This window comes from Barbatula barbatula, assembly GCF_947034865.1.
Source record: "Barbatula barbatula genome assembly, chromosome: 2".
Taxonomy (NCBI): Eukaryota; Metazoa; Chordata; class Actinopteri; order Cypriniformes; family Nemacheilidae; genus Barbatula; species Barbatula barbatula.
Window position 1 is genome coordinate 19768277 of NC_136767.1, and position 14329 is coordinate 19782605.

The 14329-nt window shown below is 37.0% G+C and overlaps 2 protein-coding genes across 3 annotated transcripts; both read right to left on the reverse strand.

The window, feature by feature from the left end:
- Positions 1-3345: 3345 nt before the first annotated feature.
- On the reverse strand, positions 3346-8171 carry usf1l (upstream transcription factor 1, like). Of its 2 annotated transcripts, none has more exons than XM_079473327.1 (11): positions 8061-8171; positions 7502-7526; positions 7263-7312; positions 6265-6380; positions 6042-6167; positions 5790-5922; positions 5574-5628; positions 5423-5481; positions 4641-4747; positions 4192-4320; positions 3346-4023 (listed from the first exon to the last, which is right to left on the reverse strand). In XM_079473327.1, the coding sequence occupies exons 2-11, from the start codon at positions 7504-7506 to the stop codon at positions 3940-3942; spliced, it is 864 nt and encodes a 287-aa protein (XP_079329453.1). In that variant the 5' UTR covers positions 7507-7526; positions 8061-8171; the 3' UTR covers positions 3346-3939. The 2 variants fall into 2 exon arrangements, with proteins under 2 accessions (XP_079329453.1, XP_079329454.1); XM_079473328.1 differs by having other exon boundaries at positions 3577-4023; positions 4653-4747; positions 8061-8126.
- On the reverse strand, positions 8061-9928 carry thy1 (Thy-1 cell surface antigen). Its single transcript, XM_079473351.1, has 4 exons — positions 9885-9928; positions 9240-9315; positions 8777-9103; positions 8061-8630 (listed from the first exon to the last, which is right to left on the reverse strand). Exons 2-4 carry the CDS (start codon positions 9277-9279, stop codon positions 8530-8532), a joined length of 468 nt encoding a protein of 155 aa, XP_079329477.1. The 5' UTR covers positions 9280-9315; positions 9885-9928; the 3' UTR covers positions 8061-8529.
- Between the last annotated feature and the right edge of the window lie 4401 nt (positions 9929-14329).

Consider the following 14329-nt stretch of genomic DNA (forward strand, 5'->3'; position numbering starts at 1 on the left):
TACTAAAAGTGTACGTACGCACAAAAGCCAAAAATGGCGTACGCAAAAAAAAATCAGATTTATAAAACCGTGCGTACGCACACCTGCACGCAATTTTCACTTTATAAATCACAGCCTACCTGATAATTTGCGCACGCAAAAAAAATCATTTACCGCCCTTTCTCCGCCCACATTCAACCATATATAGACAATGCAAATTACCTCATTAGCCATGGATATATTAAAGGAGCAAGGAAATTTGTGTTTTTTAAAACAAAATCATGGCAGCAATGGAGAGCAAGGGCAAGAAGCGAAATTATATATACATATAATTTGCACATTTATTGAATGCACATGTTTGCGATTCACGTAAATGAATTCATCTACATATGGAGCCCTTTACATATGGAGCAATATGAGTGCAGTCGATTGCGCCGATTACATTTGGGAAACCGGACATTGCTGCAAATTGCCCTTTGATATTGGCCTGTCCTCCAACAGTGTAAGGAAACTTTATGTATCGATAGGTCATTTGAATAATCCCTTTCAAAACTGCAGGCATTAATGAGTTTAGGGATGGCTGTGAAATCCAAGACCTATGACAAAGTAATAGGAATGGTAAAATCAATAAGGTTTTGCTTAAAAAAAAGGTACACTTAGTTACCTGTCGCCTATTTCCTGCTGATATGTCCCGGTTGCCAAAAATCCTAAAACTGAAAGTACTTGGGTTGGTACCGGGATGGCGCGGTTCCGTGTTGTTGGTCTTTGTAATGCTGGGCCAAGTTCAGCACACAGATCCAAGATCATGGCTCTAGGAAATCTAAAGCGGCTTATTAGCCACTCATCATCATGGGCTAGGAAATCCTCACGGTCCCTGAATACTCTTTCCCTCCGAAGTCTGCCATTGGCATAGTCTTCCAGCAGTGCCAGCGCATCCATCATACAATATGCACTTAAATGTTGCTGCAGTAGGCAATTTATGTTTTCAGCGATCAGATTTAATCATTTACACCTTATCACATTAATCACATAATGAGTGATAGGCCTACATCCATTTAAGAATGGAAGTGAAAGAAATAAAATTTACGTACTTTCAGCATATAGTTCCTTTTATGTCTTTAAACTAAACATGCATGTATGTATCTTTAGGACCCATAATGGTTATTTAATGTTATTAAGTTGGCTTGAGAAAGCCCCAACTTACTGAAATCCTATGTAAACTTCTTCTTCTTCTTCTTCTTTTTCTTCTTCTTCTGACCCAAAGTTTTTCAACTGTAAATCCTCCTAGAGCTTTAACTCTACAAACTCCAAACTCGGGTCAGACCTTCAGACTGTTCTGACTTGGTGTGCTATATCTTTTCAAACTGATTTGATTAAAAATTAATATTAAAAATCATAAAAATCCCATAGACTTACATTGCAGAGTGCTCAAATTGAGCCAAAACTACGGTTGGCCATTAGTGTACAAGCCAAAACATTAAAATCTAAAAACTCCCTGAAGCCCTAGACTCAATTAAACTACCATTCTATCTATCTATCTATCTATCTATCTATCTATCTATCTATCTATCTATCTATCTATCTATCTATCTATCTATCTATCTATCTATCTATCTATCTATCTATCTATCTATCTATCTATCTATCTATCTATCTATCTATCTATCTATCTATCTATCTATCTATCTATCTATCTATCTATCTATCTATCTATCTATCTATCTACCTATCTATCTATCTTTCGAACTAACTAACTAACTAACTAACTTACTAACTTACCTATCTTTCTTTCTTTCTTTCTTTCTTTCTTTCTTTCTTTCTTTCTTTTCTTTCTTTCTTCTTTCCTTTTCTTTCTTTCTTTCTTTCTTTCTTTTCTTTTCTTTTCTTTTCTTTCTTTCTTTTCTTTCTTTCTTTCTTTTTCTTTCTTTCTTTCTTTCTTTCTTTCTTTCTTTCTTTCTTTCTTTCTTTCTTTCTTTCTTTCTTTCTTCTCTTTCTTTCTTTCTTTCTTTCTTTCTTTCTTTCTTTCTTTCTTTCTTCTTTCTTTCTTTCTTTCTTTCTTACTAATCCATCTATCTATCAAACTTTAACCTACTTTAAACATCAAACTACTTTAAACTTCTTCAAACTCTCTTGTCCGGCTTTCTCAAGCCAACTTAAAGTTTGTCTCAACAAACTTTTTTTCTAGTTTGTATTTTTTGTTGTAACCGGGACCTATGAGCAACTTGTAAATATTGTAAATATAGAAATATGTCAAACTAATTTTGCCATTTTGCAAAGGGTTAATTCCCTTTATCCACAGTCAGTTCCTCAACTCACCATCAGTGTCGCCAAACTGCTTTGTCTTCAAAATGTGCGTACGCATGGGTCAGAGTTTGCGTGGAGGTGCGCATATTTTCACGTCAAGTTTTTCTTTATAAATCCCACCTTTTGCGCAGGAACTGGCGTACGCATGTTTTCAGCCCCCCCGTTTTGTGCGTACGCAAGCTTTATAAATGAGGCCCCAGGTTAGGTTCACCGAGTAAGTGACTATGGTTACTGACTCCGAGTATAAGTTACCTTTCCTTTAAAAACGGGCTTGAGTTACCCTGCTTTCTCAGGTTTTACATACCTCGCATTCTGATTTCAAGGTTAATATATTCAGAGTTTCCACTAAACCTTGTTTCTGAAACGGCCCCCTGAGCCTTTTCTCCAACTCAGATCGTGAGCATATCAACTATTGAATATTATCTTGCTTTATAATGTTATGAATGAATGTTGTGAAAGATAAAAGTTATGAATTATTGCATTTGAACAGTTACATGCATCCCATTTAAATACACACTGCTTTGTAACAGTTTTAATGCATATACACCGTGGAAGAATTTTCCAGTTGTGTGTATATACAGCCAATAAACACTATTAACAATTACATTTATTTACTTGCCATCAAATACAAACATATAAGTAGATGAATGGAAGTGGGCAAATGCATTTTCTAAAGGATGTTGAATACATGGGTCTAGACAGGAAACTGGATTATGATTTTTAATATATCAACAGATAATCCCAGTGTTGATGTATGAGTCGCTTCACTGATTCTTAGATTTAAACTAATCTTAATTGACAACCATAACAGCAAACTGTTCCCAGGCTTGCCTCATTTAGAACTTTTGGTTGTACAGTAAAGTTTTTTTTGAGCACTGACCACTATATTGTGTCATGTTAATTTTAGCTTTACGCTATTTCTAAATAAATTCATAACAGGCAGAAGGCGCCAGCTCAGGATAAACTAGTTTAAGACATTTTCTCATAGAAAAGTAACATCAAAATAATCAGTGTGTCAATACCACACAACATCATGTGTCATAATTTGAAAATACAGCTTTTGTGGGGGGAAGTGTTTTTTAATTATCTTGTGCACTTAACTCATTCTTTTTGTATTCTTATTCTATTCTAAGAATGTAAAAAACAAAGGAGTTTATTAAATTACATTTAGATTTATAAGGGGGAAACTAATATACTAGCATATATCATCATGGACCAGTTTCAACTGTACATATGCAGGTTCACTAGGATATTTCAGTAACTTTTCATTTAAAAAGTAAGCAAAAAAGATTTGTTTAAAAACAATTTATTGACACTGTAATTTTTTAACTGCAAATTCTTGTACAACAGTGATCGTCTAATCATTGTTTAGTAAATGCTTTTATCACAGACATCATACCAGAAAAGTAAAGTCATTCTTTGGACACAGATCTAAAATTGTACAGGTCAAACAATTCTTCACAACTTTAGTGCAGTAAAATAACAGATCAGCCTGAAAGAAATTAAAACAATGAATGTGTGAATTGAAACAATGAAAAGGGGAAGGAGAAACCAAGGCCATCAACTAGACATGATTTACCATGTCCAGAATCATACTAAATGATTTCCCCTAGAAAATTTTTTGATTGCAAATGTGATCTGCAGTTCAGAGAATCACTAAGAGTCCATTGTTGCCCCCACAATGCCATGCTGTCTTAACTGGTTTCTGATCATCTGGTTTTTTGATTTCCACTCTTCAACCTATGCAAAAGGAATGGGGCTTTATGAGAAAGACCTGTTTATTTAAATGCATTTCTATTACCAAATAAACATAAAAAGAATAGCACTGCAATGTTATTCCTTAAAATAAAACCCGAATACAACTAATGCACATATCACAAAAAATGTTCAGAACGCTTTGTTTAATACCTCTTGCTTAAGAAGCTGATTGTCCATCCTCAGTCTAGCCAAAGAATTAAGCTCCTCTTCCAGTCGTGTACTGCTCTGACGTAGCTCTTGGATATAGTCGCACGCCTTGGACAAGATCCCACCTTTACTCTAAGTGAAAGAGGGGAAAAGAATCTGAATGCCCAGGGATTCCAATTTTTTATTGATATTCAGATAGATCGGGATCTATACCCAACCATTGCTCAGGGTACTTTATTTTAAACTTTTTCAAAGCCTGTACGTCATTGTAAATGTCTCACCAATTGAAGGGTGTGATATAACACAAAAATTACACTGCAATACATTGCATTACATTCTTGGAATGTTTGGTTTTAGATGTGAATTTTCTATTTTGTTAATGCATTATCGCTATATTACCAATGGTGTATATCTGATTGATGTATTGAATAAAAAACTGCTCGTACTCTTACTTGTAAACTTACTTGACCATTTTTGGTCGCGTCTATATTGCAGTCTGGGATGGTTTTGGATAACTGGACAATCCAATTGTTAATCTTGTCTCTGCGTCTGCGTTCCACTGAAAAACAATGGCACACCTACTTTAAGATAGATTTCACAGAAAGAATACAATATGAAAGTTTTTGGCGGGGATAGAAAAGTAGTATCAGCAAAGGACACTTGAGACAAGAATTGTACTCTGGTTGCTGTGAGTACACAGGCTCTCTATGTTGGCCTTTTATAAATATGTTATCTCCGTCCGCAAAGAAGTGAAAGTGTGACGACATCTTTTTCCTGAGTTAGCTAACGCAGTGCTTCGAAAAGAGGGGTGGTAAGTGGTGGACTGAGCCGTGGGTTGCAATTCGTAACCTCACCGCTAGATGTCACAAACTGGACCTTTAACAAATAAAACCTTCTATTTAACATTTTAAACTAAATTCCATGTTTATCTTATTTGAACTTTGTGTCTTTACTTAAAGATGTTAGGAAAATTATTATCAATAAAAATATTATTTCATGTTCAATAATTTAGTCATGAGGCACGCAGCCTTGTAACAAGCGGGAACAATTTACAACCTGCCAGCTGTTATTGCTGAATAAACCCCTACAGTGTGATACAAGGCCTGCTCACCCTGTCAGGTTTTCTTCTGGGACAACGACCTGCTGACTATAGATAATCCCTTACTTAATATATAATAAGGATAGATAATAATCTAGTGTTTTAGGACTAATAAAATCTAAAGAAAAAAATAACCTTCATTGTGTTGGGCCCTCCGCTTGTCATCCCTGGATGTGCGCTGCGTTCCTGGCTTACTGTGACATCAGCAATAAAAAGGATTTGATGACAACAAAAAGATTACTATAATCAGACATGCTATTTCGTATGTGTGATATAAAGCATGAACCTCTGTTGAGTTGTGGCTAGAACATCCTGAGGTGACATCATTACATAAAGTTGACCTGGCAAGAAAAGAAAGAACAGAATTAATACAAATTACCTCTGACATGGTTGACTTTCTCTTTGACAACCCGTTTCATAAGACAACTTGTAGCTTTACACACACATCCACACAATTGGGTTTCATATGAAGCAATGGTGGATAATACATTTTAGTGTTTACCTGTAGGGGTGGGTTGAGAAATTATGGAATCTGCTGTATGGACATTTGTTACCATGGTTCCAGCAGCTGCATCAGCGATGGTAGCGGGATAGTAGTACTGAGTTTCAGATGCCTCTGCTTCCAGACTATCAGACTGAAAGATTACAGCCAATAAGCACAGGAGTACAAGTCCTCTTCCTTATGAAAACCTTTTCAGCGTCACTTACAACACTAAAATTATTTTAAGCATGTTTGAGAAAATAGCAGTCCAACCTGGGTTACATGGGAGGTTATAGCCTGCGTTGCTGTGGGAAACCCAGTCACCACACTGACTGCCGCAGCCCCATCTGACTGTTCTTCTACCTGTCCATCAGCCAAATGGATCACCCGGTATGTTACCTGAAGCATAAAGGGAATGGCATTAATCATTAAGTTCCAATCAAATCTGTATTGACAATACATGCACAAGACAAGTCTATGGCTAAGATGAACTTGCCTGCCCTCCTGTTCCTTCTGTTTTGAACAGGTACTTGATTTGCTGATCTGCTGAGAATGTGGCTCCTGGCTGAATGGTTGTGATAGCCATTGGGTCATCTGCATTTGCAACAACACCTGGTAAAGCGGAAATCAGAGGATGTTCTGCGACTTAGTCTAACAGGTCCAACAAGTCCTAAAACAACTGGATATAATTTAGCTTGTCAACCTCAAACTGAAATTGACTGCAGACGTCACGCTAGTGCTGTGCAATTAATCAAAAATTAATCGTAATCGTCCTTTTTGGCCTTCATCAGTTACAAAAACAAAATAATCGAGGTAAACGATTATTGTGCCACATTCCATTTAGCAATAATCCTCTATTTTCAGCGATGCCATTTCATTTCTTTACATGTATTTTTCAGTTAAATTAAGAGTTTAAAAGCAACATTTTTTTATTTTCTATGTTGTTTTAAAGGTTAATAAGTAATTGTGTTAAATAATTGGGATCTCAATATTGGCAAAAATAATTGTGATAATGATTTTTGTCATAATCAAGCAGCCCTACGTCACACCCTATGTTGCATGTTGCAGTGGCACCGCCATCTTGGGGGGATAATGCTCCACTGCTATTATTGTTTTAATATGTACCATTACTTGTTTTGTTTGCTATATGGAGAGAGTCCTTACCTGAACTACTCTCCGTAATGCTATTGCAGAGCAAGACAGACCTACTATTGTTATATTTCCTAATCAAACAAGAAATACAAAACACTGCATTGAACGCATTGAATGTGGCAGCCATCCTCCCAAGATGGCGCAACATTCAACGCACCATGACGGCATCTTAGATGTAGTATGAAGGAGTTATATCTGGAAGGAGGTGTTTTGTTTTATACTAGATTTACTGTTCATTTCTGTGAAGCTTATATATATATATATATATATATATATATATATATATATATATATATATATATATATATAAACTTTCCGCAATAGACAGTTAAAAGACCTCACCATCCTGCAGTATGGGAGAATCCCCATTAGGATCAGGACTTCTCTGTTCTCTATAAAATGGAAATCCATAAATTATCAATAAATCAGTTCATCAAACAATAAACTGTGTACGTTATGACAAAACTGTTCTACGTTTCCAGAGATGCAATATCAAATATGTGCACCACAACGTTCTATTGATGTGCAGTATAATGAACTTATGTGTTTATCCAGACACATACTGAAATAAAAAAACTCACTTCATACTCGTTTGTTGGGTTTCACCTTCGAGGTCCGCGCAAACGAAAGAAACCATGCAATGGGAAACGAGGCAACAACAAATTATCAGTGGACAGTAACATCAAGAGAAAACATGAGGCAGATGAATGCATGATCTGTTAAAATACTAGCGTTTTCTCTTGTTTAAACATAACATTGCAGGTGGGACATCGCAATGTTATGCGTTTTATCGCGCTGCAACTTGTATCCCACCACCATACCGATGTATTGGTTAAAAAACGACAGCGTTCTATATCAGCCACTTTTATTGTCGCCGTGACATTGCTTATTACACCAGAATCACAACTTTAGGTTGATAAACTTGATTAAACGAAACGCAGTTCTAGGCTAAAAGCAAACAATGACTTTAGCATTTATGCTATGCTAACAGAAATGCATTAAACATAGTCCAAAGAGCTTGTGACGAATAATACGACAGGGAGTGTATATATTATATCCGCTAGGCGTATTACAACATCCTACATACAATTATTTAAACAAATATTATTATAAAAAGAAGACTTATGGCTGAAGACTTACCTGTCTATCAGCAAAAACAAACACAAACGAGACGCATCTTCTCCGCGCATGCGCGCTGTTTTTAACGTTTAGCGTTTGCGCAGACAATATTGTGGTTAGTCGTGAGAGGGAGCCAAATACACAATTATGACATTCCAATTCACAGCCCGTGTCCACATACTTTATTACATTACTTTATAATGCTCTATTATTACTCTGACAGGTTTGTAATGGCGTTTACAAGGAAAACACAGATAGAACGTACACAATAGCATCTTCTTTATTCATATATTTGCCCAATTGACTACATTTTAATTCGTTATAGTTAAAATTACTGTGTAACGGCACCAAACTATTTAATTTACAACAAACCCGCGTTTACACATACATGATATTTAAGGTATTTATGACATGCATCACACAACAGTGTTTTGGACAACATCATTAACCCAGGCCGGAGTAAAACCCCATGTGGACCAAAGTCGCAGGCTCACAGAAGCTCTAATATGAGTGGGGAAGTGATGAAAACTAACAGGAACACTACTGCACTGTGCTGCAGGGTACACCAGGCGGAACAAGTGCTTAGCTTGCCTGTGGAGAAAAACATTTATATATCAATAAAACTGAACAAACATGGAACATTGAATTTTCCATTTACAGTGAAATCTACTCATACTTGAACAACAAAAACTGACTGTCTTTAGGAATATCAACAGTAAGCCTTCTAATTTTCTTACTTTTTTCCACAGTTGCGGTCGATGTTGCCGCATTTTGCCTGGCAGACTGTTTGATGTTGCAGGTGAAGTTTTTGGGTTTGTCACCTGAGAAACCATTTAGATCCAGCAGACACATTTCCTGTTGAAAACTGACATTGGTTCGCCCCTTGAAGGAGCTGTCTAGGACAGCACTAGCATTGGAGGAGGCCACCAATTTACCCTCCGACATAAAGTAACAGACACTGGTCTTGAGGTCTTGAGCTGGAGTAATCTTGCAGCTCATTTGAAGATGTTGCTCCTTGGTCAAGCAGGATGTAATTTCAAGTGAAGTCTGGGCAGTAGCAATGCCTGGAAATTTATAACACTAACTTAGAAGTATTTTTTAAATTAGCAGATATAGTGATACGTGCATATGTGCTTTAAAAATATCAAAAAAAGCAGAAGCTGAGCGAGAGGATAAAGTGAATACAAAACGCTACTTTACCCAATAGACAAAATGTGGCAATAACAGTGTAGCACATCATCTTCTGTGCAAGTAGAAATACACCCCACAGTGCAACCTGGATATGACACAAGACAACCAAAAACAAGTCAATACATGCATCAACTGTCTATTTTGGGTGCGTCCCGTTTTAAAATATTTGCATTAGATCCGATTTCACGTAACAGTTTAGTGCTAAATAACTGATGTTTCAATATGGGTTGGGTAATCTGAGGAGACTATCTGAGCACATTCAGAAGTAACAACAACATAAACACGGACCCCACCTAAACCACACACACAGCTAAGAAAATAACTCATACACAAGACTAGACTGAGATGAACTCCATACAAGGCACCGTTACAGCTCTTCGATGGGCAACTCGTTAAGATTCTTTAGAAATGACACGCACCGTTCGGTAGAAATTGCGTTTTTAAAGCATTATGCAGAAAATATTAAACCACACCGTAAGGAAATAAGATGTATATTTTCTACTTTTATGAGAAATTACGGTTGCTCAGTCCGCCCCATTTTTGTTGTTGCTGTTTGCAAGCATAGTCAATCTTTCCGGCTGCTTTAAATGTTCACATCGATATAGAAAAGCTGTGGTTCAAACAAATGAGAGAAAATGGAGATTCTAACCTTACCTTTACCGCTTTCGGATGCTGTAGCTTGTTGGTTTGTTTCCTGAATGAACAACTGAATGAAGCACGCCCAAACACATCACCGCTGTATCAGTGACCAGCCTACACTTGTCAAGTTGCCAGAAGTTCTTGCTTTTGAAAACATCAAGGACTCAGTACTTAGGCCTATGTAATGTACATTCTCCACACACTTGTTCCTGAAATGACCATGTGCCAGAGGTGTAGGCCCTGCAGCAGAATAGTGGCAAACGCAGATATAACAGATTTACATTTACATTTATTCATTTGGCAGACGCTTTTATCCAAAGCGACTTACAAGTAGTTTTATACAGTGGCACATTACAGAAGAGCAATCAGGGGTAAGGTGTCTTGCTCAAGGGCACTTCAGTCATGACCTGCTGGCACTGAGATTAGAACCGGCAACCTTCTGAACATGCTCTAACCATTAGGCCACATCAGATAATAGATAAGTTAAAAAAAAAGACTTTCTGCGTTCCTTTATTGAATTCTGTGACATAGACCCTTCATAAAATAATATTGTGGAACACAGTGAAAAATTAATCTCAGTTTTCCCACACAATTATAAGTGCATGAAATGTGCATGTCAGTGCATGAGTATTTTGCAATGCAAAAAACACAGTTTGGTTATACCTTAATCATGGGTGGAGATGTGGCGGTGGGTGGGGGGCATGTCGGGAAAGCATTGCAAATAAGCATGTGCAGAAAGAAGCTGAACTGTACATGCTATCACAATGGAAGACACATGAATATATGTACGAGTATATCAAAACCTACTTATGACAAGCTTACTTAGATTGCTTTCATATTATCATTCAAATACACTTGTTTTTAGGTATGTTTTTCTTAAACTTGTCCTTGATTTGTTTTTGTGAACAAGGATCAATAAACCAGCCAACCAATCAACTAGATTACAGATTATAAGGAATCATTCAGTTATTTCTAGAAACATTTGAAAATGTCAGCAATAAAAACGATATCCTAGAGCATATGAGTTGTCAAGGAAGCACATGACTATTGTATAAAGGTTCATATATCAAAACAATAACAAACAATCTGATAACAAAGAATGTATGTTTCGGATGATTTAGATCATTTCAAGTTTCTCCATTTATGGTTTGGTGCTATTTTATGTACGCTATGCAATAAAATGGCAGTATGATTTCAAAGTGTTGCAAACTGACAAGCAACACTTATCTGACTATGATAATTTACGCATTTCCTGTCAAAGATAAGGATCTATCATTATGTTCGTAATAGTTGCTCTCAAAATCTAAATTGTGTCATTTTTTACTCCCCCACATGACGTTCAACATGTCTACGGAACACAAAAAATATATTTTAGGTGACATCCGAGAGATTTCCAGGCCTCCTCCTGGACATCATGGTTATAGATGTAGTCAAGGCCCATAGTACTAAAGGCATTGTTAAATGGTCCATCTGCACATAGTGGCTTAATAGATAGTTTTTGTGAAAAACAAACCAGAATAATGACTTTTATCGATATCTTCTCATCTGTCTCTCAGTCTATGGTGTGCGTTCCAGGAGCACTTTGACACATGCGCAATTGGTTGGGTAAAAAAGGGCAAGTCTTCCTCAATATCGAAATCATCAGACATTTTGCGAAGATCAGCTTATATACAGCGTGCGTCTGCTTGTAAACACAGAGTTGCGCTTCCATGTTGTCAGTCAGAACGCCGGCGTCTGCCTCCACCGAATGCATATGCGTTGAAGTGCTCTCGTGAACACGCACCATAGACTGACAAGACAGAGGAGAATATATAGATTAAAGTTGTTATTTTGGTTTGTTTTTTACACATAACTTACTCCCGTCACTTCATGATATTGCGCCACTTTGAGCGGATGGACCAGTTTAACGATGTCTTTAGTACTTTTCTGGACCTTGACAACATCTATAACCATGATGTCTAAGAGGAGGCCTGGAAATCTCCATTTATTTTTTGGTCCTATTTTATGTATGCTATAAAATAGTGTTGCAAACACTAATCTGACTATGATAATTTCAGCATGTCCTGTCATAGATAGGGATCAAACATAAACAGATATGTGGTTACTTTTGTGATAGTTACTATCAAAATCAAAATTGTGTTCTTTTTTACTCACCCACATGACGTTCAACATGTCTATGGAACACAAAAAATATATTTTAGGTGACATCCGGGAGATTTCCAGGCCTCCTCTTGGACATCATGGTTATAGATGTAGTAAAGGCCCACAATAGTACTAAAGGCATTGTTAAATGGTCCATCTGCTCATAGTGGCTTAATAGATAGTTTTTACGCAAAACAAACCAGAGTAAAGACTTTAATTGATATCTTCTCATCTGTCTCTCATTCTATGGTGTGCGTTCACAAGAGCACTTTGACGCATGTGCATTTGGTTGGGCAAAAAAGGTTAAGTCTTCCTAAAAAATCATCGGACATTTTGCGAAGATCAGCTTATATATAGCGTGCGTCTGCTAGTAAACACAGAGTTGCGCTTCCAGATTATGTAACACGCTTCCAACATATTCAACAGTCAGAACGCTGGCGTCTGCCCCCACCGAATGCATATGCGTTGAAGTGCTCTCGTGAACACGCACCATAGACTGACAAGACAGAGGAGAATATATAGATTAAAGTCGTTACTTTAGTTTGTTTTTACACATAAAGTATTCTCGTCACTTCAAAATATTGCGCCACTATGAGCGGCTGCGGATGGACCAGTTTAACAATGTCTTTAGTACTTTTCTGGACCTCGACAACATCTGTAACCATGATGTTTACGAGGAGGCGTGGAAATCTCTCGGATGCACTTAAAATATCTTTATTTGTGTTCCAAAGATGCTGGGAGGTTTAAAAACATGTTGAACGTCATGTGGTTGAGTAAAAAATAACACAATTTTCATTTTGAGATGAACTTTTCCTTTCACAAAGAAAAGATAAAGCTATGCCTCTGTCGGCCTTCTGTGTTGCATTTAGTTTTTTTCACACAGTAATTTCAAACAGTCAAGAAAACCATGTTAGATGTTCAAAACCAACAAAAAGTAACAACTAAAAGAAAGTTCACAATTTTTTGTGGATTAAATGTTTTAGCTTGCTAGATTGTGTCACTGGTCATCCTGACAAGAACCCAAGAGACACTGGAAGTGATATGACAACTCCAAGCATCCATGGTCCTGTGTGGAACAATATGCTTATGGCAGAACACAGCAGTAGATTTCCTAAAACAGATCATAAGAAAGACAGAGAAAGACCATAGTGGATTAAAGGAGGAAGAACACCCTTATTGTGAGATGACATTGTGAAAGAGGTTGACAACACCTCAAATCTAAACAAGCATAGCTTAACTCGTATATAAGAATAAACCATCCTAAAGCATTTTAAAGAGGGACTTTGTTGAGACATGTTTTAACTCACTTTGGTGGAACGCCATACTGTTCTCTTTCCAGGTGCTGCCCTGGTAAACCCTGCAGGTGTAAGTGTATGCACGGTCATCAGACAAGGGCATCCAGGTGAGGCGACAAATGTTAGAGGCCACCAAGGAGACGTTGACTCGCCGTCGGGTCTCAATAGGTGGTATGAGCTGAACTAGAGTGTTTGGGTTGGTGGATCCCATAAGTCGCCCATCCTGTTTGAACTCGCAAAATGGCCCTGGGATCTTGTGAGTCTCTGGGAATATACAGTCAACCTGAAGATTTCTCTCTATGTAGGTAATGCAAGAATACATTTGTGGCCCTCGAGGAGTGTGCCAGAACCACGAGTCAAAGTCCAAGAAGCTGGGTTTCTGGTATGGATTTGTGGCACTGACCACACCCGTCATACATGACAGACCCACTGTTGAGAGAAATCACAACCATGTCAATGTCTGAAACATGAAATTTGATTTTGGTTTTTTTCTAATGCCATATGTGTCGAGTAATATTTTTACGAATTTAGATTTACACTGATCCAGACCATTTTAATCTAAGTTCTTACATGTACATGTTATATCTTATATTATAATATTACAGCTAACAATATAATAACAATAAAAACATATGTGTACTTGTAAATAAATTATAAATTTAAAAAATAGATTTTTATTCTATGCCAACACAACAACTGTATTAATTCCCTTATCCTGAGACATGCCACTCCCTGCCAACAGTTAAATGTGTATAAGAAAATATTTTTAGGACAGCAGCTGTAAGGAAGGGCAGCTGAACCCAATTGATTGCCCCGTATTGCATTGCACTTTCTGACGTTGGGATGTTTCACCCACGTAGGTATCTATATACTCACAAGTGTTCATGGGTTAAGCATAGAATGAAATAAACAAAACAATATCATGATATCCTTTGAGATGTCTTCTTATGGTTTCAGGTTCTAAAATGTGTAATGAAGAGTAGGGTATTTTTATTAAAAACTGTTTTGGACACTATATACTGT

Excerpts from the sequence above, each read along its gene's own strand:
- usf1l (XM_079473327.1), bottom strand. Across the intron at positions 6,381-7,262 it reads TTCTCCCATACTGCAGGATG|GTGTTGTTGCAAATGCAGAT; the intron begins GTGAGGTCTTTT and ends CCGCTTTACCAG. Across the intron at positions 5,629-5,789 it reads TTCTCAACCCACCCCTACAG|GTCAACTTTATGTAATGATG; the intron begins GTAAACACTAAA and ends TTTTCTTGCCAG.
- thy1 (XM_079473351.1), bottom strand. The coding sequence starts at position 9,279 with ATGATGTGCTACACTGTTATTGCCACATTTTGTCTATTGG. Across the intron at positions 9,104-9,239 it reads TGCCACATTTTGTCTATTGG|GCATTGCTACTGCCCAGACT; the intron begins GTAAAGTAGCGT and ends ATAAATTTCCAG. Across the intron at positions 8,631-8,776 it reads GACCGCAACTGTGGAAAAAA|GCAAGCTAAGCACTTGTTCC; the intron begins GTAAGAAAATTA and ends TTTTCTCCACAG.